The sequence below is a fragment of the Solea senegalensis genome, linkage group LG7 (genome assembly GCF_019176455.1).
Source record: "Solea senegalensis isolate Sse05_10M linkage group LG7, IFAPA_SoseM_1, whole genome shotgun sequence".
Classification (NCBI taxonomy): Eukaryota; Metazoa; Chordata; class Actinopteri; order Pleuronectiformes; family Soleidae; genus Solea; species Solea senegalensis.
This window is the reverse complement of record NC_058027.1, coordinates 2,381,276-2,408,516: the sequence shown is the minus strand read 5'-3', so window position 1 is coordinate 2,408,516 and position 27,241 is coordinate 2,381,276. Positions and strand designations below refer to the sequence as shown.

The 27,241-nt window shown below is 41.2% G+C and overlaps 1 protein-coding gene and 1 non-coding gene across 5 annotated transcripts in view; both read right to left on the bottom strand.

Annotated features, from left to right (window-relative positions):
* Positions 1-3,194: 3,194 nt before the first annotated feature.
* Positions 3,195-27,241, bottom strand: part of dennd2b (DENN domain containing 2B) — a 52,759-nt gene continuing 28,712 nt past the window's right edge. For all 4 annotated transcript variants that reach the window (XM_044029900.1, XM_044029902.1, XM_044029903.1 and 1 more), the window contains 16 exons: positions 24,267-24,388; positions 22,810-23,016; positions 22,364-22,460; positions 22,132-22,176; positions 21,587-21,771; positions 20,552-20,661; positions 20,133-20,202; positions 16,875-16,952; positions 15,792-15,932; positions 15,522-15,670; positions 8,692-8,869; positions 7,388-7,429; positions 6,856-6,967; positions 4,411-4,650; positions 4,174-4,260; positions 3,195-3,685 (listed from right to left, as the gene is read on the bottom strand). In XM_044029900.1, coding sequence (XP_043885835.1) covers positions 3,651-3,685; positions 4,174-4,260; positions 4,411-4,650; positions 6,856-6,967; positions 7,388-7,429; positions 8,692-8,869; positions 15,522-15,670; positions 15,792-15,932; positions 16,875-16,952; positions 20,133-20,202; positions 20,552-20,661; positions 21,587-21,771; positions 22,132-22,176; positions 22,364-22,460; positions 22,810-23,016; positions 24,267-24,388 — 1,898 coding nt within the window. In that variant the 3' untranslated portion in view covers positions 3,195-3,650. The remainder of the gene's footprint in view (positions 3,686-4,173; positions 4,261-4,410; positions 4,651-6,855; positions 6,968-7,387; positions 7,430-8,691; positions 8,870-15,521; positions 15,671-15,791; positions 15,933-16,874; positions 16,953-20,132; positions 20,203-20,551; positions 20,662-21,586; positions 21,772-22,131; positions 22,177-22,363; positions 22,461-22,809; positions 23,017-24,266; positions 24,389-27,241) is intronic.
* trnae-uuc lies at positions 5,729-5,800 on the bottom strand. The gene has a single exon. It is a non-coding gene; the product is annotated as a tRNA-Glu (tRNA).

Below are 27,241 nucleotides of genomic sequence, written 5' to 3'. Positions count from 1 at the left end.
CATACTATAGTATGTCGTCCAAAATCTGTCAAAAACGTCATAGTATAGTATGTCGTCCAAAATCAGTCAAAAATGTCATAGTATAGTATGTTGTCCAAAATCAATCAAAAAAGTCATAGTATAGTATGTCATCCAAAATGTGACAAAAAAGTCATAGTATAGTATGTCGTCCAAAATCAGTCAAAAAAGTCATAGTATAGTATGTCATCCAAAATCGGTCAAAAAAGTCATAGAATAGTATGTCCCCAAAAATGTGACAAAAAACTCATAGTATAGTATATGGTCGTCAAAAATGTCAGGTATAGTATGTCGTCCAAAATGGGGTCCAAAAAAAGTCATAGTATAGTATGTCGTCCAAAATCACCCAAAAACGTCATATGTCGTCCAAAATCGGTCAAAAAACTTTACTAAGACACGTTTGTCACATGTCTATCAGATCAGTGGGTGGCCTTTAGACGAGTGTTTCTTCAATCCTGCCCTGATTCATCCATTTATATGGTAATGTCTTCGCTTTATTCATAAATCCCAAAATCACAACACATAACGTAACTTTGATAAGGCAGATATAAGGCTACAAAAAGGGTTTACTAAAAAAAGAAAATGTCTCTAAAATGCCTTTGTTACTTCATTCATCCCCAAGCCAACGCCTGACAATGAAAGTCATCGGGTTTAAAAAACACAAACAAGATTAAAGAGACAAAGAATTACTCAAAGTTGGGGTTGTGTACTTATGGATAAAGAGATTATTAAAATTGGGTTTGCAAAAAGAGAGGTTTAGTTTTGGTTCTCATTACTTTAGTGTCATTTGTGTGTTTAAGTTTGTTTGTTTCTTTGCCACTTAATCTCATTACGGTTTGTACACCATTCACTATTCGTCACCAAATCCCATAGAGAAAATTAGCATTTTAGTGTTGAAGTTTTTCTTTTAAGTTGGCTATGCATAACTTTTTTTTTTATTTTACACCAAAGCAAACGCAAACCTTGCCATTGAATTCTGATTCTGACTTTGTTTGTTTCACAGTGACAAATAAAGATATACTGTGACACAACACTTTATTAACGCGTCTTCATTAGAATCATGTCAGTGCAGCTCCTGCCTCTGCCTCTGCAGCTTCACCTCCACCATCATCATCACATCATTCACACTGATGTTGCTGTTGTTGTTGATGATGATGATGATGATGATGATGATGATACTGTGCTTTTTACAAAGTGCGCATGAGATTACGCCCCTCTCATGATGGCATCGTGGTGCAATCCACAACACAACAGTGCAAGATCGCAGCCCACGGCGCAAAGTCATGCACGCGGACGACGATGTGGCGAACGCAGCGTCTTCGTGCAGAGTTTGTGCGCAGAATAAACGCAAACATGCGTCAGGTAAACATTTGTGTGTGCGTGCGCGTGAGATGATTTCTGTCCGATGATGGAAACGAGACAGTGACGAGCAACTTAACTTCTGTGTCAGTGCTGTCAGGTGCGGCAGCAGCACATTTTTACGTCTCTGAACAAACAAACTGACTTTATCTCTTCAAAATCTCTCTCTTTCTCTCTCGCTCTGCTCATTTTTTACCTTGATCAGTTCTCCACGAGCGTCCGTCCTCCCCATCGGATGTCGCTCTTTGATCCTGCCAAAAAATTTTTTGGGAGACACCAAGTCTCGCAGTGAATCGTGAGATTTTGTGCTCGCTCTCATGCAAACAACACTAATGACGTTTCTCAAAGCGGTAGCACGAATATAAATCATCCCTGCCAAGTGCAGAGGAATGACGGAACAACGTACTATACTATGCTTCAATAATACGTGGAAATATTTAATTAAATCATCACAAATCATAATGAAATAGAGTGAAATGTAAAATCATGCACGAGAAATGTTTTTAACGCAATATTATCAATACTTGAATCTGTTTGTCCAGCAGCATTTCATCATTATCACTGTTAATCTTAGCCTTGAAATAATAGCATATTATATTGTGTTGCATGTTATTGTAATTTAGCAGTTTCTTTTGAGAACTAATTTTTAAATCTTAAATCACATCTGTTACTGGGTAAAAAATATAACAAAATAAATAAAATAGAATAATAAATAAATAAATCACAACATTTTGGCAGTGAATTGGTGTTAATTAAGGTTAATTAAAGTTAAAGCATTTGTGACCTTTGACCCATTCTGACAGGTTCATTATGTGTTTACGCATTTTATTATAATTCTATTATATTTATTGTCAGTACTTTCATTTGTAAAGGTGTGCCTTTAATAACAAACAATTCATGTGCCCTGTTTTGATTCTTGATTAAAAACTAAGTAACTTGTACTCTCAGTAAGGTACTTTTTTACTTCAACTTGAGTAAAAATGTACTTTAGTTTTTAAAGTTATATATATATATGTATATATATATATATACACACATATATATAAGCACTTCAGTATATGAGTACATTCATTACATTTAATAATAAATCACTGCTGGAGATTATGTGCAGTTGAATTGTTTGGGTTTTTTTTTAAACGTCCTTAAAACAGTATTATGGAAGACAGAATGACCGAATAGAATTGTTCTCCCAAAATAGCAACCGTCACATTTAATATCCAGTAAATTAAGAAAGAAAAAAAATTCATGTAGCAACACAGACATTATTGCTATTATTAGCATCATTATTATTATTATTATTATTATTACTAGTACAACTGCTGCTGATGTGGTTTCACTGCTTTTACTGAGGGATCTGGATACAGATCCCTCAGATCCCCCACAGGTTGTGCTTGTGCAGCCGCAGGTATTTTACGTCAAATGTCTCCCTCGATTGCTATAAAGGACACAAGGCGAGGAAAAGTAATATGGCGGCGGGAATTAACACCGAAGACTGGAGGTTTTCGAGGGCTAACAGCAGTGTGTCGGTGACAGCCACCAGAGTGATGTGCTCACGTGTAATTAGGTTAGTAGCGGCGTGAGGTTGCTGCTGCGAGACCAACGGTGCATTTTGGGATGTTACAGCTTCTCAGCTCTTACTCTCTTGAGGTGCAGAGAGAGGTTTAATGTCGTCAGGTAAAATTGTATCTTGGACTTTAGATTAATGTGTTCATCCGGACTGTTCCTGGGTTAATGTGACATACAGGTAAGACATCACACATTTATTTTGGGAAGTGAGTGGAAACCACGTTGTGAACTCAACACCGCACACACGCGGACATTTTTAACTACCACATTTAATACAATATTGCAGGAGACTCTATGAAGAGTTACAATCATTTTCTTCATTGTCTTGGTGCCATGTACAGTTTTCGAAATAGGTCTTACACTCCTTAAACAGAGGCTGATGTGAATTAATGCAAATACAAAAAAAAGAGAGACATATGAATACATACGAACTGTACATCTATGCCCATATCAATAACATACACTCTGAAAACACTCCTCACAACAACAGTGGTTACTCTACAGCTCAGCGGCCGTGTACCGTCCTGCTATCACTATCTCATAGAATACTATAAACATACAAGGGAGAGCATCGCAGCCAGCTTACAGTAGAACGATATGTACATGTTTACAAAGGTTGCGAATCGCCGCGACGACGCAGAGGCTCGAGACGCCGCGTCTTCAGATCTGTCTTCAGAGCGACTTAGAAACAGGAAGAAGCGTTGGCCTCAGTTCTTTTTGTGGAGAAACTTCATTTTGTTCCCTGAAAGGAGTCAAAACAAGTGAATTAAAACATGGAAAATGAAACGTACAAGAGCTGAGAAGATACATTTCATTCAGATTATTATGCAGTAGACACAAATGAAGAAAACGTGAGGATAAAACGACTTCAGAATAACCTTTAATGAGGCTTACATACAGTTGTATATTTGTATTTTTGGGTTTATTCTGTTGCTTTTATTGCTTTCATATTTATGTAAAGCATCTTTGAGCGCTTCTTAAAAGAGCCAAAACAAATAAAATGCTGTAGTGGTCACATTTAAGGTCACACTTTGAATATTAATGTTGATGTTACATCCGCTCTTTCTCTTCAGGTTTCCATGAATGTTGCATATTGAATCACAAATGTAATGTTTTCTATGTAACATTTAACGGAGATTTAAGGTGAACACAGGGAAACTGTAGCTTCCAGTCAATAATACATTGTCTCGCACATTCAGCCCAGTCTTGTGCATCCGTGGCAGAACTCACCGAGGCCTTTCAGGAACTTGTTGACTCCACTTTGCTCCGTGTCTGGCAGCTCCTCCAGATACTGGTCCACCCTCTGCTCAAACAGACCTGCAGAGAAAACACGTTCATGTCAACTTCCCACCACTGGGGGTCAGTGTTAGCACATCATCTTCTGCCACAGAGCAAGCAGGAATAAAGTATGAAGTGACTTTGAAGGAGGAAGAAAGAAGGAGTGACACTCGTGGAACAACCGTCTACCTTTAGCCCGCGTTTTCCTCAGCTCTCGATCCTGAACGAACCCGGCAAACATCTGAGACTCCATGAAGACGCCGAGGAAACGGCGGATGCTTTTGGACGCCACCGACTTGCGGAAGGCCTCCCTTTGGAGAATCCGCTCTCCGCGCTCATTCTGAGTGATAAACAGGGAGTAATGGCCGACGGTCTCCAGGAAGAAGCGGATGAAGGCCTCGGACACCAGGCTGTTCAAGGAGTTATACTCTGGAGACGCAGAGGAGAGGAGACCCAGCACAGTGCTTAGTTCAGGTATTCTCATTACCTACGTCTGTATTTACAGGGATGAGTTTGAAGTGTGGTTGTTTGACACTGACAATTTGGCCATTTTTGTGAACGAGCCAAGGACCAGGATCATTTCTCTCAATGACAACATGGTTGTCAGCAGGGAAATACACTTTCCCATCATTTAACAGCCTTTTTCGAGCTGGAAACTTAAGTTTTTTAACTTCTCCCTCCACAATCCAAAGCAATTTTACATCTACTGCTTCCTCCATCGGGCAATTATTCACACGTGTTTTCTTGTGACGTCTATGTTTACAATCCTTTGCAAAGATTTACCACAGTGACACAAACTAACCACGCAGGGCAGCAATAAACCAGCAGCTCCTGTGTCCATGCAAAGCTGAAAAATGGGATTTGGTGATGAAAAGTGCAATATGCTTAAAATAATGCACACTTAAGTAGAAGCAGATTTCAATTGGGTGCATCTCTTGTTTAATTGTTAATGATCTGTTTTTTTCTTTTGTCCCTGGTGGCAGCCAGAACTCTCCCTTTCAAATAAAACCATAAATGACCAGAGCACATTATCAGAGAGTCATATTGAAGTAGAATCCATGGTTTGGCCGAATGCTCACAACAACAAAAACATCGCCCGCTGTGTGGATATTTGGGGACATATCTCATAAGTCTTGGTCAAATCCACGTCAATAAAACCGACCACAAAATAAGAAATGATAAAAAAAAAAGAATAATAATAATCATGTGGTCGTCAGTGTGCCTGTGGGATGTAAATCCACCAGAGCTGCTGGAAAATCTGACCGAGGTCGGAGCTTCACGGCTAAACACGAGACTTCATCTTTACTTTCATCTGAAACAGCGTGAGTTGCAGAAATGCTTCGCTTTGCTCGGACACATCGGTGATAACAGCACTGCAGAAACTATTATTACACTGATTGACTTTAATAGAGTCTGCTGCTGGATGTCTACATGATTGTAGCGTGAGGACCTCAGATTTACTCACTACGACTGTTTCCTTGGAGGTAAACATTTATAAAAACCTCAGTTCCCATACCAGGAGTCGAACCCGGGCCGCCAGGGTGAAAACCAGGAATCCTAACCGCTAGACCATATGGGAGACACACCCTACCCTTTAGGTCCAATTCACAAAATTCTTGAGAGAAACCATACTTCTGCTACACGTACTGGTGTATGAGTATGATCAATTAACACAATAGTTCTGTTTTCACAGGCCTTGTGTTTCTTCAGCAGCCCGATCGAATCCAGAGCGCGCGTGTGTGTGTTGCATCTTAAAGCTACGGAAGAGGATTAGGGCCACACAGGAAAGAATTCCAGAATTCTGAGAATAAAGTCAGAATTCTGAGTATAAAGTAAAAATTAAGACAGAATTCTGACTTTAAAGTAAAAATAAAGACAGAATTCTGAGTTTAACGTCAGACTTAAGTCAGAATTCTGAGTTTAGTGTCAGAATTCTGAGTTTAACGTCAGAATTAAGTCAGAATTCTGAGTTTAAAGTAAGAATTAAGTCAGAAAGAATTCTGAGTTTAAAGTCAGAATTCTGAGTTTAACGTCAGAATTAAGTCAGATTTCTGAGTTTAAAGTCAGAATTCTGAGTTTAAAGTCAGAACTGAAATATTTTTTTTCCTGTGTGGCCCTAATCCTCTTCCATATAAAGCTTTGCTAAGCAAAGAAAAAAAAGCCCATCATGCTTTGTGGTATGTGAATGCCAACATACTGTAGTTCACTGACACACTTGGGGAAAGGGGAGGGGGTTTGTTACAGTCTGCAGTCTCACCATTAGGTGTCACTAAAACCCAGACCGGACCTTGAAGGTTGTGAGTTTGACTGTTATCATGTTTGTCTGCTGATAATTGTCGAACCTTTCAACGCTGATTCACGTTCACCTTGTGTCACCCCCCGACTGTCTGTGGTGTAGATTACACACGCGTTAGCGTAACTCCCACCTGTCATCATCAGAAACCCTGAATCATCACTGCGGTCATCACTACTATCAAAATGATCGCACACATCTGTGTGAGTCATGGTTGGAAGTGCGTAAGACTTTGGTTTCCCAGCGAGTTTCACAGGAACATGGAATAACCTTGTTCTGGTGACGGCGTCACTTCCACCACATCTGTCTGATTCGTCACTTGTTTTCTTTTTTTTTTTTACCTTCATCGGACTCGCTGTCAGAGTCCTGATTGATGATGTCATTCCTCTGCTCCAGAGCTTGCTCAAGAGCCGCTTGAAGTTTCCGCGGCAACAGCGAGGCCTCGTCATCCATCTATAAACAACCAAAAACATTGCCAGTGATAAACAACCTTTGTTTGGAGAGTCGCTTTCAAAGAGCTCAGATGTAGAGAACGAACCGCATGTTCTACAGCGCCTGTTTAAAGAAAGGTTACTTTTGTAACAAGAAAAAAAACAACAGTCTGAGAGATGAAAAGATCCGTCGTGTTTCGCCTGCTGTGGCCTAAAATGTCTGAAAACATAACGGAAAACAGCGACTGTCTCGTTGTGTTTTCTCAGTTAATCCGTTCAGAATAGAACAGCTGATGTTTTTAACACAAGAAAATAAAATAAGTTTGCTTTCAATTACAGTTTCTGTCATGATAATTTCTGTTTTTATATTTTTCATTTATGCTGCAGCGATGAAATGGTAAAACGGTCGGTGTCACAAAGCCAGAAGTCATCATAAACTCACATGTCGGATGAATCGGTCAGTTCCGAGGTCGACCATTAACGCCTGAGGAAAAGACAAAAGGAGCACGTGTTAGAACCACATTTGTTCCCCGTAAAACAGTCAGCACTTTGGCAAATTTACTGCACGACATTTTTTTCGATTGTAAAACACATTTCACAAAGATGATTTTCAGGAAAGCGTTTCATGAGTCTGTCGGTAACAGAGGAGACGAGTACAGAGAGGAACAGAGAGCAGATGTTGTTGACAAGCTATTAACAGCTCAGTGTTAACTATGACTGGACTCAATGCTGAGATACAGTACAACACAGATGTAGTTCACTGTGGTTTAAATGAACAAAGCAATTATGAATTGGCTCTTTGTTGCAGCTCATTCAAATCATAAAAAGCTTTTGTTCAATTAATGGCAAATAAACACTTATATTTTATACCATAATTACAGTAGTTTAGATGTGTTTTTTTAAACTAAAGGCTCAGTGATAATTATGAAGTAAACATTTCATTCGACACTAGCCGAATAGCACTTGTGGAGGCTTTAAAACAAGATTTCAGATTCTTATCGATGACGTAACGACTGATGGTGGTGGAACGAGTCCTGACATATTCCACTCAAGTAAAGGTGCCACTATTTTGATAACATTTGACTTAAATACAAGTAAAAGTAAAATACGAGTAAAAGTAACTTTTTTAACAAGGTTCTTTCACGTGTCGTGCAAAAAGGACAAAAAGGGGGACACAGATCTCACATGAATTGTTTTTAAATTATAGGCAAACCTTTACAAATTAAAGTGTAATAAATAAAATATATGTGAACACATAATGTATCAGGCGAAAAGGGTCAAAGGTCACACATTCTAACTTTCTCACCCATCCTGGGACCTTAATTAGCACCATTTATTTATTTATTTATTTATTATTTAGCACCAACTGACATTCAGGCCAACATTTGTTTTACTTTTTTTAAAATGTAGTGAAGCACAATACTTACAAAAAAAAACATACTTAATTACAAAAATTTTAAAAATGACTTTGAAAAGTACACAAAAAAAAACTATTTTATATTATTTTATGTCAAACCTCAATTACAGTAACGCGAGTAAATGTAATTCATTACTTTCCACCTCTGCTAACAGGTTATTTTAACAAACCCCCACTGACCAGAATAATAAATTATGATAGAATTACCCTGAATGTGTATTTCTGCAATTTATCAGCCAAGTAATCCCGAGAGTCAGAGTTTAATTTTACATTTTAGATTAAAATCAGTGTCTGAGAAGTCAGAGAAAATCCAGAAAGGATGAGCCTACCTCTTCCACAGGTAACTCTTTAAGTTTAGGCAGCGAGCTGGACAGCAGCCCCACCAGGAAGGGAGTGGGACAGCACACGATGTCCAGCATGGATCCTGGCAGCACTGGGATGAAAGTGTGTTGCCAGGAGAACGGGTAGAGCAGCGCCACCACTGCATGCATGCAGCTGGACAGGGTGCTGATGAACCAGGCATAAGAAAAACAAACACCATCAATCACCTTCACACGCAAAACAACGCCCTGCAGTGGCCACACCAGATTAAACCAAACACAATCAAAACATGGCAGATGGTTCTGTAGATAATGAAAAACCCTGGGGGGGCGGGGTTACATTTTCCTAAAAACACCATCTACCGGCATAAGCTTTGGTAGAAGTAGAAAAAACCTTCTTTTCCTGCTCTGAACCCTCGGCTTTGACGCCTTGTTCTTCCAGCAGACAAACATAACAACCTCTGCACAAATGAATCATGTTATTTTGTTCCACCTCTGCCACTTAAAACTCCATCTGCTACAAACCACAATGATGGAAGGGTGAGCCCATGAATTAAATGCATCATTGTGACATTACTCTGTGCCGTCTACGGGGGGCTGGCGTGACTCTGACATGTTGCTACAGTTAAGCTGCAGGCTTGTTGACGTAATACCGAGAAGAGCCACTCCGGTTTTGCTCCGACAGCTGTGGTATAACATCGGGATCACAAATAGCAGCCCGTCTTTCTCACGATCCGTCGCTTGTTGACAGTGGCTGACCCTCCTCCCCCTTCTGTCCTCTACATACTGTCCAGTCCATGTACACAAAGAGAGTGAAAATAAACTGTGGGTCCAATCACGCACACACACAGGGATCACACATGGTATGCACTCGTGCACCACACACACTTTTAATGAGAAGCGTTTTTCATGGCGATAGTCATCAGCGGCCGACAGAACATCCAAGTAAACAGGAGTTACTGCCTCGCTCTTGACCCGGTTCTCGCCGTGTTTCAGCCTGCAGAAACATCGCTGCGTGCCATTTGGAGGAGCACGCATGCAGAGAAGTGAGATCAGTACATGACAACCTCCCCAGACTTTTCCACAGGACCTTTTTCATCTTCCCACAAATCAGTTACCAGGATCAAAATGGATTTTCCTGACAGGCTAAAACAGAATTACACCAGTTAAAACCCAAAGACTTCAATAACCACTGCGTTCAGTCTTTTCCGGACTTTTCCAGTTCACTCCTAACATGAAGCACTTGCAGCTTTGCTTTGGCCGCTCTGATTTCCATTTGCCCGAGGAGGGCTACATAATTCCTACCAGATCCAGATTCTCCTAGGTTTGACGAGTTCCAACAAAGAGTGATGGTGCACAGATCTCAGAGAAGAAGAAAAAAACATCGCCCACAGGCTACATGTGGCCCTACACACCACTGATACCAAAAGGATCAATTACATTCATTCCCCCAACCACACACTCTGGGGAGAAGATGAACTTGCAATGAAAACACTCCGCACCACCAGAGGTTGCCACTCAACCCTGGAACGAGACGGGGACATTCCCGTTAGATTCAAACACTCAGACTGTAGACGAAAAGAAAAAGGTTCACTGGTGTCTTTATTCACAGAAGACAAAAAGGTACATGGTCTCTAATCTTAACAACCATGCAAAGCACTTCACACGACAGTGTTGGAATTCAATGTGGGGGTGCAGTGTCTCATCCAAAGACCACTTGGTATGCAAACTGGAGGAGTTCCGGGAATCAAACCACTGACCTTATAGTTAGAGGACGACCCATGCCTGGTTTAAATGTTTCAAACACCTTCTTTTGACCCAGAGCAGAGGCCAGCGTGTGGACCGAGGATGGCTCCGAACCACTTTTATCACAACCTTGAATATTTTCCCAACACCAGTATCAGTGCGATACGGCTGATTTACATCTTTTAAATTGCTACGCTGTTAAAAGCACATTTGCGGCGATGCATTTACTCCCCGACCACAAGCAGCCATCTCACAAACATAAATGCTCCAACTGTGCAACGACTATTCTGCTCCCACAAAGAAGGAAATAAACAGCCCGCAACATAACTCAGCTAACTCGTAACTCAGTTGCTGCTCTTTACATTCGTGCAGTCAGTGCTGTGCGAAGCATTTATGTGATATTAAGGTGTTTAGGTCATAGAAGAACAGGTTTTTCTTCTTCCGATATCTGATCCATTGATTTTGAAATGTGCTTAAACCCCAATTTTCCCAAGATCAAATCACATAAGCATGAACTGAGATTCCTTTGATACATTTAAATACACCAACGTCATACAAGTGCACACTTCCAATCTCAGGAAGAGAGTGAAGAACCAGTTCTGCAGAGGTGGGGCCGCAGCGGCGTTGCTATGTGTTGAGGTTTGGGAGCTAATCCTTACATATTAGCTCTCATACGTCTGCCAGCTCTGGTTTAGTGTGTCTGTGTGTGTGTGTGTGTGTGTGTGTGTGTGAGGCTGAACTGGCAGATACCCCAGGAAACATGGGATCGAGAGCTTAGCCAGTGAAGCCCAGAGGAGAAGGAGGGAGAATGTCAGTGTTTGAGAAAGAGGGCAGGAGTCAAAAGCCTGTATCGCCACATGCTCCACTAAAGCACTGCACAGTGTTTATCAGGCCTGCTACGGCTAATACTGATTCCATAGACCCTGCAGCACAAACAGGACTCGGCAGAAGCGCAGCTGTCATGCTGCCCAGCTGTGCTGCAAAGCTCTGCAAAAGCGTTTTTGGCTGTTTAAGCTCAACATAACGTCTAGAAATCCTCTCACAGAGAACACACACACACACACACCTGTGGGATTTATACGACATGCTGCACATGCGCCTTTTATCCGCTATTCCTGAATGCTTTTCCCTCACTTCCTGTCTGTAAGCATCTCTGTGTCTCTACAGAAGTGAGAAATGGCTTCCTGATGGGAAACTCAATACGTGCTTTTATTAAACCCACAATAAAGTCAGAGTTTGATGGAGGCCGTGGAGTGAGCAGATGAATGTGCGCAGGTGTTTGTGTATATGAGTGTGGACATGTGTATGGGAGCGTCTGCATGTGGGCGTAAACATTCACAAGCGCAACGCTGATGTAAAAATCAGCTGGAGAGTCTCCGGTAATCACCAACGTCTCTCTTTTTTCTTTAAAAAAAGAGAAACTTTTCACATGTTTACAGCGTTTGAATTTCATTCTCCCTCGAAGGCAAACACCGCATGGAAAAGCAGTTGAGTCGCTGGCTTCGTGCCAGGTCTGCACAGTGTGTTGCAGAAGGTGTTTGGGACGAAACCACGGAGTCAATGAAACGAGTATGGGACCTTACTAAAAAAAAATGCCAGCAGCAGAAAGCAATAATTCTGCCTGTCAAAAAAAGTCACCACTGATCACAATGCTGCAGCTGCTGTGCTGTGCTGCGCCGTAAATGCCTGCAGCAAAAACAAAACACCACATAGGCCACTTCACATACAGCACATTATTTTGTCATGTGGTTAAATTACCAGTTTTAGGCTTGAAAATAAAAGACAACAGAGAGTGAAATTTAAGCAGCCTCCTACACCATGGAAAAGTAAGCTTGATTAATTCACCCGAGCCACTGTTTTTTCTACAGTCTCCTCCCTTTTCACTCCTTCCCTTTCTTCTTCTTCTTCTTCTCATCTTTCATTATAATCTCCTTTTTTTCTGTTTTGCTGCTTCACTCAATATGCAAAACACTCAGCCACTATAACAAAGCCTATCTGCACAAACATCTGAATGTGCTGCATCCATCCATCACCTACTGCTTTATCCTCCACATGAGGGGCTGCTGGGGGGGCGAAAGGCACAGTCCCCCCTGCACCGGTCGTCAGTCCATCACAGGTCCTGAATGTGCTGCAATTCAGTGGTTCTCCAACTTTTTATACCAAGAACCACATGTGAAAATATTGAGCTCTCGAAGTAACACTATTATTATCACCAACGTTAAAATACAGTGGTGAAAATAGACTTTTCACAGGAGGCAGATTTATTCCCAATAAGATAATTGCCTCTCACGTCATCCTCCTCTCCCTCACATCTACTTCACACACTGGTATAGTGAAGTTAGATTAAGATGGAGCGAGAGATTAGGTGACTCTAACTATGAGTATTTACATTTGTTTCATTTTATACTCAACTCTTACATGCGCTCTCTCACTCTTTGATTGTTTTTAAATGTCTTTCATTTGTATTTTTTATCTCACTGCCACATGCACATACTCTGTGTTAACCACCCTGATCTCTGACTGAAAAAGACTGTTGACAAACTCATAGTTGATGATGAATTAATCTATTAATCTCATTAGGCATCAAACCTGTTGTTACACGCGTCTGTCGGTGAATTATCACGTTAAAGAAAATGTGTCAAAGCAACAAAATACAATTAAAGGAGTCAACGAGTGCTCGTGCGATGGAAGACGCCACAAAGAACTGCTGCCTAACATGGTGTCTTCTCTTGGTTTCAGCCTGTATAGGATGAACATTTTAAGGGAAAGAAACACACATCATGTACATTCCACTGGCGAGATATTTTTGGGAGTGGATTTTTTTTTTACCAAATCCCCAAAGGGAGCAGCTGCCCTTTTATCACTGCCATCATTAATGCTGCAGTGAGGCCCTGTCGCTGTTTTGAAGAAGAAATGAAAACACAGGAGCTCTGCATGAACCTGTGCAAGCCTGCACAATAGCATCAATAAAGATGCCACACACATACAGATAATAGGGTTATCAGTCAAGGATAATTACTATAAATCCATTAGGCCATCAACCTTTCTGGCAGCCTATAAATGACTTTCTACAGCGTTTATTACTTTCTGTCTGCAGTCGTTTTAATATCTGACATTGACGTATAGCAACTATCATGTTTACTATGTTAATCTCGGATATCAGGCTCTAAATATGAGCTAATTGCAGATATTTCTACAGAACAGAGTGAAACTGAAAGCTAATGATGGCACTATACATCTAACATTCGAGGAAAAGATGATCGCCAATCCTCTAGGAATCATGGGAGTGCACTTAGTTACCCCAAAACATTGACTTTGACGCACTGCTCTGGATTTAGATTTCTCTTCTTTTAGGTACTCATGCCGTATATTCGATATCAGATATCACTAAATCACATAATTGCCCGTTTCTGGATGAATCTTGATAATATTTGTATCATGGCTTAGTTCAAGATCCCGGCCCCCATGACTCCTCGATGTTATCGCCTCGGGTAATGAGGAGGATGTGGCTGATTTTTCTCCGGGGACACAGAGCACTGTCACTCATACACGGGGAGTGACCGCAGCATCATAACAAGTCAGATAGTGACAGTTGAGCCACAGATCACAGAGGGCAGAGTCGTGCACACAGGAAGTACATTCCTTCCCCTCGCAGTCACTGCCCCCACTGATGTTTGTTTAAACTGGGCTCTGATACACGGAGAGATTACTCCCCTCCCCAACTCCACCCTCAGCTACAATACTCTAAAAGTATGTCTCTCTCTCTCTCTCTCTCTTTTTTGGTAACAAGAAGACAAACTGGGACATGGAGACTCTGTTGCCTCTTATCACACCCACACCATCGCATCCCCCTCTCATTGTAAGTGACCCATTTAAAGGATGGCATCAAAGCATCCAGTTCACTGACTGACTTTCTGATACCAATCAATACTTTACAGTCAAACTGTAACAGAAATGCAGCTGATGTGTGTATGAGAGCAGAGATCAGCAAATGGACAGATGAAATATCCAGACCGTAATCTGTGACAACTTTGTTTTTTTGTAAAGATAAGGGAGTTATCTCAATTTCCAACTTCCAAACAAACAGATAAATATTACTAAACTTGAACTATATAAACATTCACTTCCTGGGCTTCCCACAGATCCACAGATCCACAGATTTCATGGCTTTTGTCACAAACACCTGTATGAAAGGATCTATTCCAGAGGTTCAGAGGGGCCCGACCCCAACTGAAGAGCCCTTAAAGCCCCACAAGAGGTCGCAAAGCCCTTCTGATTTTAATGGTGTAATAATTCTTGTATGTAAAATATAGATGGCTCAGAATTGTATTTATTGTATAATTGTATTTTTTTTTACAAAGAACAAAACTAAATTTAAGGGTTAAAAAAAATCACACAGAAGTTAGTTTTTTTGAATGAGGGCATGTGCGTGAGTCAGAGGTGAACAGCTGCAGTGCAGTAGCAGAGCGAGCTGGCTGAATTAACAAGTCTTCTGTCAAAAAAAAAAAAGAAAAATCTGATGGCTCAGGAAATACAGTCTCCAGCTTTCATTAAAAGCCAGACTCTTTGGACTGTTATTGGTGTGTGTGACAGTGAAATATAATACGGTGACAGAGAGAGATGCCTTCCTCAGGGAAAACCCATCTTATACTCCAAAATATTCACAATATTCACAGAAAACCTGTTCATAATGGTGGATTTTACTTTGGACTTCCTGCAGATATCAAGTCTAAGTTGCTGCTATTGCCTTTTTTTATTTTTGCAATGAATCTATAAATGTCTGACTCTTACTTGCATAGCAGACTTCAAAGTTGGCAGGTGTTTTACTAAGGATACCAGGGTGTGACGTGGCAACTTTGGTGGGGGTTTTAGATAAGAAATGCAAAGGAAATCAGTAGAAATGCAACAGGTACTGTATATCATTAAAGAGCTGCTTCCCTCAGTATACATGAGAGGTGATGGTCCTCAGTGTATACAATCAGAAAAAAGGCTGAAAACCACTCAGTTCTGTGGTACTATCCCATGAAAACACACTTTATTTAGACCATATATAGAAAAAAAAGAGGTTGATCTGAATTATTATGGACCCTCACCTGAGTTTATCCGCCACAAAGATGACTCTGCGCTCCAGCAGCAGCGAGGCAAACACCCGAACCACCTGCCGTACGCTGAGACAGCGGAACAGACTGTCAAAGTCCACGTGCTCCAGCCTGGAGTCGGTGGGCCGTCTCAGCTCGATGACCTGAAATGACCGCAGGAGATGGTGCATGAGTCAGGGAGCGTATGAAATGAAGTCATCACAGTTATAGCTTATTAACGTGCTCACACAGAATATTTGAGACAGTTATTTTTCGAGCTCTGACCTCATTTCCTGCACCAGGCAGAAAGGTCTTGACTTTGATAAGCTTCCCTGGTGCAGGGAAGGGCGACTCCATCAGACTCCTCATGAACGGATAGACCAGTGCGGCTGAGACGCCTCTCCGCCTCTCCACCTCGTCCAGGATCTGAACATGGGAGTAAAAGAGCATCATCCCCATCAGCAAAACTCAGTGGAAACCAGCAAAATATGAAAGAAGCATTGAGCATGAGAAACCAAGCAAGGAAAAATAAATTAAGGTTAATGACTATGGCAACAATTAATGGAAACATATTTTATGTGTTCAGTATTAACTCAGTAATCATATAAAGGCAAATCGGTTTTTTTTTTCCTCCATGTCTCTGTGTGTTTGGAAAATTCCACTTAGTGTGCCGGTCCGCCTGTTTTGGTCCAAGCAGCCTTTTGTCTGGAGAGCTGATTGGAGAACTGCTTGTTTTCAAGGTCACATGATATCATCTGTGTGCGTGTCTCTCTCACACACACACACACACACACACACACAGAAGCTTCCACTGAAATCAAACACTGTTGTCCCTTAATTTCCAGGTTTGTTGCTACGCTGATGTCAACATGAAGGAATCTTTCTACCTTAAACTGTCACACGATCCAAAACCAAAAAAACAGAATTAGCATACCTATAGCTATGGCGTGTGGTTACAAATACAAATATTCACAAGGCTTCAGGTTCTCATGTTTTGAATCGTTGCACAGTCTTTGATCACAGCTGACGCTGCAGTTTCATCAAATAATGATGAGGATCATTCTGTTTGATTTTTATATAGTAGCTGCTTTGTTTCCACAATCTGGTTTCACTCATTTAACATTTTCTAAAAGGTTAAAATATGGCGTGCAACCGTCAAACTCTGCTCTGCTCCAGGTTTGTGCCACAGACAAAAAAAGAAGGACACGGAAACACACTGACCAAAGAGCATGCATTCACCAGAGCACATGCTGAAGGACATTTCTTTTTGGGCTAACAGCAGCTACAACAGCACATACAGCTTGCTGCATGGAGCTGCATGTGTGCATGTGTACAGTATATGTCACAAGAGGACAAGACTGAACTCACCGTGGAGAACAAGTCAAAACAGCCCAGCCTGCTGATGACGCAGTACACCTCTGGTAGGCGAGGCCCTTTCCCAGTTGGCTGTGAGAAACACGGACAGAGACTCATAAGACATTGGTGTTAATAGACTCGATGGAAACAGAAAACAGATGTTCTGAAAACTGACCAAAGAGTGCAATATAAATACACTCACAGGACGTTAAAGCTGCAGTGTGAACTTCATTCAATACTCCACTCCACTGAGAAGCACAGAGAGTGGCGTGGAGCGGATGGGTAAGCTTATGGGCTGTTCACATGCAGCACAAATGCATTGTTTTTGAAGGGGATGCAGCCCAAACATGAGCAACACAGTTGTCATGTGCATCTGTTACGATATACCTTCTCCAATCCATATATCTCTGCTTTATGGAATGCAGAGATCTAGAGCTGAAACAATTAATGGATTATTAATCAATTATGAATCGATTACTAAACTATTTTGATAATCTATAATCGGTTTGAAGCTTTTTTCATGATTAAAACAAGATTTCCGATGGTTTATGCTTCTTAAATGTGAGTATTTTCTTCATTTCTTTGCTCTGGATAACAAAGAAATCATTAAAAGTTAATAATTTTGGTTTGTGGACAAAACAAGACACTTGAGAACATCATCATTTCCAGGTTTGACAAACACTGATCAACATTTTTTAAGGTTTTCTGACATTTTATGAAGCAAACGATTAATCGAGAAAATAATCGACAGATTTATCAATTATGAAAATAATTACTAGTTGCAGCTCTACAGAGATCGCTTTCAATGCATCTTTGAAAACTCAGCTTTCTGTTAGTGAAGGAAAGAATGCACCCGGACAAGTTTTGGTTGCTTATTCATGTGACACTGTGTGCACTCATTTGACAATGGCTTGAATGTAACTGACATTGTTTTATATTGAAACATTATGCGTACATTCAAAGAATGGAAGCAAAACTGAAGCTCGAAGGGGGAAAACATAAACACAGTTAAGACATTAAGACACGCTTTTATTACTTCCAGACTCAATTACTGTAATGCTTCTTCTTTTCTGGTCTACTCCAAAAAAGAAGATCATTCAGCTACAGCTACTGCAGAACTCGGCAGAAAAAGAGTATTTATCAGATTTGCTTTTATGGAATGAACCTTCAAGGATTTTCAGGTCATCAGGTAGCAGCCTTTTTACTGCTCTTATTAGATAAATATTTGTACTAGTATTACTATTACTTGTCTTTTCTTTCTTTGTTTATGTATTTCATTTGTATTTGTTACATTGTTATTTTATTCCTGCTGAGCTGTGGTGATTCATCATATTTCTGGGGTATTTTAAGGTGGTTTTTTTTCCCTTGTCGCTGACTGTGTGATCCACGTTAGCATTTGCTCACTTCCTGTATGGGGCAGGGGGCCAGGGGGGGCAGAGGGGGCAGGGGGTATGTCCCTTCTTGTTGTGTTTTTATCCTGTGAAGCATTTTGAGTTGCACTGATTTGTATGAAAGGTGCTACATAAAAAAAGTATGATTGACTGATTGAAACCAACCACCCATATCAGTGGATCTTACATCTACCATGATGCAACTACATTACTATATATACTTCCCTGTTCTATACATATATATATATATATATATATATATATATATATATATACATACATACATATATAGTTTCTGGCAATGATATCATATGCAGATAAGAAGTGTAAACACTGTAAGTGAAGTTTTGAATCTAGTCTGTCATCTGGCCTTTCATGTGGATACCAACTTCCTAAACACAGGTGGTTTATCTGCTCCTGCAGATCCTATCTACCTTCCCCTGTACACTCATAGACCATTATGTGCTTCCAAACACCAGAGGCACAGACAGAGACCCTTAAACACACGGACACAAATGAACACAAGCACTCCAGAAATGCCAATTCATTTGTCCATATTAGGTATACAATTTTCTCCTCTTGTTTCTCCTCCACTCTTCCAAATGGATGATTAAATCAACTATGTGGTGCTTGAGTCAAGGCCTCAGGAATGTTCTGTGACTGCCAACAGCTGGACAGACGGCAGGGAGGAAACAAAGTTACTGGAGGAGCGGAGCTCACCTCTTCCTCTACCTTCATTAAAAATCTGCCTCGCTATCGTGAAGGTCAGATCAGCACCGCAGATCAAGCGCAGGAGTTACAACAACACATTTCTGTCCGGCTGTAGTTTTCAACACATGTACACGCTCACGGTGGTGAAAGACACCAGTTTCCTCTGAGAAGATACACACTACAACACTGTAAACACACTCAAACACAAAAGAAGGGCCAACAAAATCACCACCACATTCACAGAATCCCACATCATCGCGCTCTCTAGCCGCAAAAAGCTAAATGGGAAACTCAACAAAAATCTTCAAAGCACTTCCCGGCCTCATTATGAAAAGGAAACGCTGCACAATGACAACGTTCGGATTGTTCATGGTTTCTCTTTCGTCTCGTCTCTCCTGAGAAAATCTTGTTAAATTGAATTGGTCATTTTATATCACATCTTTTTCCTTCACGTTATGACCGTTACAGAATGTCTGCAGTATCAGCTCCACTGGGAGAAGCTGCGGTCGTTTCTCTCACGTATTGTAATTATATCAAATTCAAAAGACGTTTAAAAACTTAGACCACTTTAACATGCTTCCTTTTTTTGTTTTTTGTTTTTTTTTTAAAGCAAATGAAATCCCTGTTAGCAACATGGTTTGAATGTTTGTTATTCCAGATGTTTCTGTTACTACTGCTAGCTGTAGGTATTTCCTGGGCAGACTCGAACAACAACAAAAGGACGAGAAGTCCCTGGACCATCGCGCTGATCAGCTGCTATAGTAATCAAATGCTGACTCTTGGTGTAGCTTTTCCTGTTTTAACAGAAAAATAAATGTGTGTGTCTGTTGATTTGTTTGTTTTTTTATCAGCATTAATATCAAATATCGAATAATCCATTATTATTTAATATACGTTGGTATAGTTTGGATCAGATTATCACCACTACCCCTTTGTTCCTTTATAAGCACATGTGTGTTTGACTGTTTGACCTTTTTTTTAATATATGATCCCTGTCCTGCTGCCACACTGGATTGCCATGCAACACATCCGTGGCGCCGCAGGAAACCCTGATCGCGTGTTCACATAAAGACCTCAGTCACAGCAAACAGGACTCAGCGGGGGTGTGAACAGCGAGAAGAAGAAGAAGAAGAAGAAGAAGAAGATGGAAAAGGTAACGGTGCTTTACCAGCAGGCGTCTGCAGTACCCAAACCTCCTGCTGCCGTCCTCTCCAGTCAACATGAAGGAGAAGGTCTCGCTGGAGCAAAACAAAAAAGATGTATACACATGAGAACTGACACACACGCACACAAACATAGAATAAAAATAATCATAAAAGACCCGTTGCAGGACGGGTTTGGCACAGCATCACGATATATAACACTCTGTGGCTTAGAGGTCAGGAGAAAATAACTTAAATGATATTATCTGTTTTTGGCTCTGCAGGGTTTTTTTTTTTTATAGAAAGTCTACCCTACAGTCTAAGAAGTGGTTTGACATGTGGGATAAATTCAGCGTTTTCTGGTGATAAAAACTAAAGGTACAATGGCCGGTGCACATCTAAAATAACAACCTTGGCAGTGAACTCGAAAGATTCCTATTCATACCTGTTGTATTCAGAGACGGGATTCCAGTCTTTTGCATCTGGGAAACAAAACTGAGGAATGGCTTTGAGCCTCTGTTCCGCCTCCCTCATCTGCTTGGTGGGCCGTTCTAGCTGTGAGAGGAAGAGGAAGAGGAAGAGGGGAGAAGAAGAGAGGAGAGGAGAGTTTCAGTCAGCTCATTCTCCTTCCAAAAACTCATACATGACCTGACTGTAATTTCTCCTATACAAGATTAAACCTTTGCCCCCTCCAGTCCTCATTAACTTAACAAAAGCGTGAGCGTTTCCCCTGAGCAGGCAAGGATAAACTTCACCCAGTGGATGGTTCTGTTCGATTAAGACTTAACAATGACAACTTGACCACTTAGGACTAAACTTGGTATAAATGTAGGGGATGGACTAAGGACGAAACAAGATATACATGCTCAGACATTAGGGTTTGACCTTGTTGTAAATAAAACTGACATCTTTATGATGTTGTGATTTATGACCTTGTATACTTTGGAATGTCAATCAGGAACAAACTCAACCAACAATATAAGCTCATACCTCTTTAAATTACAGAAAATATGTACATTCAAGTGTGAGAAGCTCACAGAAATATGAATCTTTATCTTTATTTAAAAATGGGAGTGGTTCTCTGTCCTACTTAATCCACCATCATCATCATTACCATAATACACACATATACAGTAATCTATGACCACGAAATCATCACCATTATTTTCTCTCATTCTTCATATTATATTATATAATATTAGATTATGCACCTTTAAAATCAGACCCTGCTTTCAGAACTCTAATATGGCTCCCGCCCATCATAAATGGAAAAATAGTCAGCAGTGACTTATCTGTAAAGTGATTTCTAATTCCTGAGCTAAAATATTTGAAGCCACTGAAAAAGCCCCTGACACGTAGACTTTTCGAAATATTTGTTCCACGTGAAGAGAATAAATCACTGAGTCACTGAGGATTCCTGCCAGGTTTAAAGGTGAGAAGACGAGCAGAGGGATCCACTTATGACTTTCATGCTTTTTACCTTGGGGAACTGGTACGTGACCTCGGGGGAGAAGGCGTTTTTGCTGGGTTTCTTCTTCAGTGAAACGACCACAAAATACTCAAAGAGCTCTCTCTCCTGCCACTCAATGAGCTGCAGCTCCAGGGTGCGGTAGCTAGGGGCCCGGCGGAGGATTGACTGCAGCTTCAGCAGCCGCTGCGTGTGAGCTGAGGAGGGAAACACGTAACATTTATTTACAGAAAAAAACCTCATATGTGAGTATCAACCTTTAGCCAGTCGGGAAATGAATTTTTACTGACGCTGCTGTCCAAAAAAAGAGAGAAAGTTTCACTTAATCCCATCACTATTCATCCCTGTCACTGGATATTAAAGTGATAAATGAGTGGTCAACAGATAATCCGTGCATATGAAGGCAAATCACATCAATTTTTTGGTCTATCCAGTCGAGCCAAGTCACATTACTACATTCCACAGTGGGAAGGCTTTTGCACACGCGCTGAGAAAAACAAACACCGAGCAAAACAAGAAGCTCAGAACTGCAGCACCTCGGCTCTGCGCTCGCTCACCTTTGAACCTGTCGTCAGAGTCGCTCTCACTCTCGCTGTTGTCATCTGCAGGCAGACATGAGACAGACAAGACGGTTTTCCACGGGGTCAAAGAGCAATTTCAAAAAAACGTGTTTATATCACGAGAGCGGGCACAGAGGGGAGAGGGGAGAGGGTGAGAGGCGGTGGCTACCGCACAAATATCTCCACATTTATGTGTCCGGAGGTTAAAGAGAATACAGACAGCGCTGACCTCTCAGAGACACAGTCTCCACATTGGACATGGACAGCTTCTTTAGCCTCTTCTTCCCACGTTTAGTGCAGTAAATGGAGTTGATCCTCTGGACCAGCTGTGAAAAGAAGGAAGACACAATCTCCTCTGTTTATAGAATCGGAACTTTTGTTTCTTTTGATCGGAGGAAGCAGGGGGCACACCTGGCCAAAAGTAACAGTGTTAAATACCGTACATTTGCTTTAGGGGGTTGTAGAAAAATAAAACTGAAAAGAGAACCGCACGCACTAAAACCCTTGAAGTAATTACACACATCAAGGCAGTGTGAATTTAGAAAAGACCTTGTCCAAACTGAGGGATTATCAGTGATCCACAACTTTGCTGCCTCTGACTGGGAAACCTGACACAGCCAGAGCTCTGCATGGATTTAGTGTAGGTGTTTGAGTAGAATCCAGCAGAGTGTATACCTTGGGGATCCTCCAGTGCCTCTGCGAGGCAAGAGTGTCACTCGTGCCGCAGAGGCCGTCGTCCAGCAGAGCACAGGGCGACGGCGATGTCACAGCCAGCAGCAGTTCATCGTGGCTGTAGCGTTTGGATAACTGTGACATCCGGTGGCTCCTCTTCTCACTCTGACTGGAGAGCTGAAGCGACTGGCTACTGGGTTTGGAAGGTAACTATAGTTGGGAAAAAAAGGAAATAGTATATTTTATTTATTCATTAACTATTTGAAGCACAATAAAGGTCCAGTGTGTGACATCTATAGGTGAGACTCCTTTCCCGTGCACATCAGTGAACTACTGTGGTCTACACCAACCAGAAAGGATGCCGTTCTTCTTTGTGTAGTAAGTTATGTATGAATCCAAGTAATTATTATTACACAGCTGTATTTTTATATCGTAGTTTTTTTTTTATGTTCTCACTTTTATCTGATTTTATTGCTTGTTTTGTTCACTTCATGTCATTTTCACTGTGAAATCAACAAAGTCTAATCCAATCTAATGTAATCTAATCTACAAAAACCACACCGTTTTCATTTCAAAGCCATCATATACTGACATTTATGGGCAGCATACTCAAATTTTGCCAATAAACCCTCTTCTATGTTATATACTGGACCTGTAAATGAGGTCAATTGCCATTAAACGCATATATGTTCTCATTTGATGAGGAGAGATGTAGGAAAATGAAGAAATGTGTCCCTTTTTGCATCAGCCTCACTATTTAATGTTATCCAAAGCAAACTGAACAATAAACTAACAACGATAATAATAATAATAAGACTGCTGAAAAAGACGGGGTGGCTTTTGTTGTCAAGTCGTCTTCTCGGTGCCATGAATTTGTTTCCGAGGTTTGCGCTGACACTGACGGCAACGGCTCATTAAAAACAGACAAACAAACAAATGTTTGAAATATTGTCGGAAGCCACAAACGGCATCAAAGTAACTTGACAGTGCCGCGCCCCGCTGTTCTGCGTGAAACTACGGCTGTCATGTGAACAATGAAATGAGATCACAGACGTCTGTGGCACGATAAAAAGCCAATCATTGTCTGACTTTATTATTTATGATCTTACTGAAACAGTGCAAGTCTTTTGGCATGACTGAGAACAGATATACATCAGTTTCCTCTTCTCTTTTATTCCTGACAAAGACGGAGCTCTCAGAGTGTTTGTATTAAACCACCACGCATTTCTCTAGTGAGACTGTGTTTGAGGAGAGGAAGCCAACACTGCTTCTGACTGACTTTCTGTTGAACATCACCACTGTTTAAACTGCGGTGCCACAAATGAGGTGTAAGCTCCTCTAAATGATCCTGTCCAGGTTTCAGCACTGACACCTACGGCATGGGGACTCACAATAAAACACATCTGGTTTGTTTACATGGTGAAAACAGATGAGTGCTGTTGATGCCATGCAGGATTTACCTGAGGCGGAGAGTTCAGCTTCCTGTCTGCGGCAGTCCAGGGTCTGTTGATCTCCAACAGGCAAGACTTTCGACCCATGTTCTTCCTCTTCAGGTCCACGTCCTCGTATGGGTTCTCCTTCTCTGTGGGGGTAAAAGAAACTTTAGAACTCACACAAATGACCATCTACGTGCACTCTCACGCCACAGGTACAAGTACAGGTCAGTGCAACCACATTTTCCAGCCAGGAAATGTTTCAGGTGGTGCAGACAGTGCTGCTACAGCGGGAGTCCACGGGTGTGGTGTGGGGTCATCAGTGTGTCACCCTTCTTAAACAGCTGATGTATGCAACTTGGAAAAAAAAAAAGAAAAACACAACTTCAGGAAAAGAAACTGAGTCAGGAAGTGAAATAAATGAAGAGGGAGGCTAAAACTCTGCAGAGGGATGATGCAAACATTATTTTCCCGCTGGTTGCTAAGTGGTGACGTCCCCTTTCATCTTGTTAGTATTAGGCTGTGTTCAACATCCATGAACTTCGAAAACTGTGACAGACAGACGACAGAGCATCAGCCCCCCCAAAAAAATGTACCAGGCTGGATTTCGTCATGTTTTTGTTGCCGTTTCTTCTTCCAGGTATAAGCCGGCATTGGGAATTGTGAAACACGTGTGTGTTGAGTGTCCAGGTCAGATTAAGTCCAACTGAACATGTACATACAGCAGCGATTCGACGGCCAAACACATTTCAACTATTACTCCGACTTTTAGAAAATTGATCCCGAACAAATTTTTGCTGAAATAACATTGTTCATGTATTTTAAAATCTAAAATAATAATCATTGTTTCCCCCCCAGTGAACACAGTGAGTGAAGAATGCCTGCATGCTCTCTTGTCTCTGTCTTTCCTTCTCATCCTGCCTCTGGCAGTGCAGCACTTTTAATCATAATAAAAATGAACACTCTGACAAACCTCCATATTTTAGAGCAAGCTCTCTTTGCCAGATCTACTTCATAATCAAGACCCTTTTTTGCGTATCTGGATACAAAATATTCAGCGTGGTTCAAATGTAATGTCAGCGGCAGTGAGGACACAAGTCCACCGCTTCTGTCCATAGACAGAGGCTGTTTTTCAGCAGAAGACAGATGAGACTCAGGGGTCAGAAAGGGTAAAAGGGGAGTTTTAAAGGGCACAAGAGGGCCTCCCTATGGTAGGGATGAGTCAAGTAAGGTAAGTCAAAGGTCACTCCCAGCTGGCTCAAGTGAACTCCCATTTTTCTAAACAGTTACTGTTGGCACTGGGCCCCAGCTGAAACTTCTGGACACTTGTAGTGAGTCAGTGTCCAGGTATGCAAACCGTCTGCTGTAAGACATGGTTTCTTAGACTGTTTTTTACTCAATAAATGCAAAAAAAAAAAACAATCGATAAACTTTAAAAGACATTAGTCATTTAAAAAAAAGCTACTCCTTACCTGAAGAAGAGACTGTAAATACAGGAACAGCCCTTTGGTACTTCTCTTCTTCAGCCATAGATGATAGAGAATAAAGGAAAAGAAAATGCTGCTCACGCTGATGTCATCTGGCCGAGAGCCAACTTCAATAAGGAGAAAACTTGTGTAACACCGCAGTCCATGTCTATTCAGACATGTGCTCTCTGAGAATAGCTTTTTGGCAGGGTCCGAAAAAGGTTGTGAGAAAGTGTAGCAACCACAGTGCCGAATGAAAACAGAGCCAGATGGCGTTGAAATGCATGAGGGGAACTTTCAAAAGAAAGAAAAGCAGTGTTATCTGTCAGCAGAAGAGAAGAGAGAAGGAGCAGAAATCTGTTTGGTAGCCGGGTTCCTTCTTCCTGCGTTTATACGAGGAAAACCCGGTGAACTCCGCTTCACAAAAACAATGAGTGCTTTTTTAAAACACTGGAGATAAACCCACAGACAGAGCTTTGTTTGGTTATCTATTTATAGGTTAATTATTGAAGCCGTGTACATATACACAAGCAAAGTACACTGCCGGGGATCTTTACCTTGTGTCACACAGTAAATTAACTTACGGGAGTGAGTTTCTGTGCATCATTAAAGCCGAGGAACTGAATGAGAGGGCTTAGACTGACCCCACGTTGTGCCGCTACCTCATTAAACTGAGGCAGCGCCGTAATGAGAGCCTGCTGGGAAAATGATATGTCTATATAGCTGCTCATGTACTGGAGGGTACTAATCTACTCCTCTGATTACAAACATCCAGGCCCAGACACACAGTATTAGGCAGGGAGGGGACACACCTCGGCTACACGCTGTGATTGTACATTTCTGCGTACACAATGGACTCTGTGGGCAGGGGCGAGGCGCGGGACAGACCATACCGACAGTGTCAGGATCAGCTTACCCCAGTAAAGTGGACAAACGGTTACAGTGGCACCACTTAACCCACACATGGTCTGGGCAGAAATAAGCGGGGGATGAAAAAAACAACACGGTTACAGTGTTGTAAGAACATCTGGCAGCGCCACAAACCATACAGTGTGTCAGTCATGAAGTCTGTGACCATGCTGGAGAAATTATGGAGGAGAATGCATTGTATTCTTAGCATTTTTTTTAAAACCACAGAATAACAAAAATCATGGGATCAACTGTGTGCATAATTGTCTCAGCGTGATTTTATTTAAATTAAATTACTCATGATATATATACAGTGCTGTGCAAAACCATTAGGTTTGCTGTTTTAGCCGTGCTTTAATGAGCATGCAGTATAACGGTTGCGTGATGTAATTATTTCTCTTCTATCACTTTATTTTAACACATCCAGAAAATATGGGAGACACGTATGAAGTTTTAAAAAGACATTTTCAGGGTGAAAAACTATGGGGTGCCATTTTTAAAGTCACTTCTGAGCACATTTACAACAATATTTGTTAACTTAGAAATAAGAAATGTATTCAAAATAAGAAGCAGACATGACAGCTCAGCCAAATTGAACACGTTTTTTGTTATTTTAGGTAGTTATTG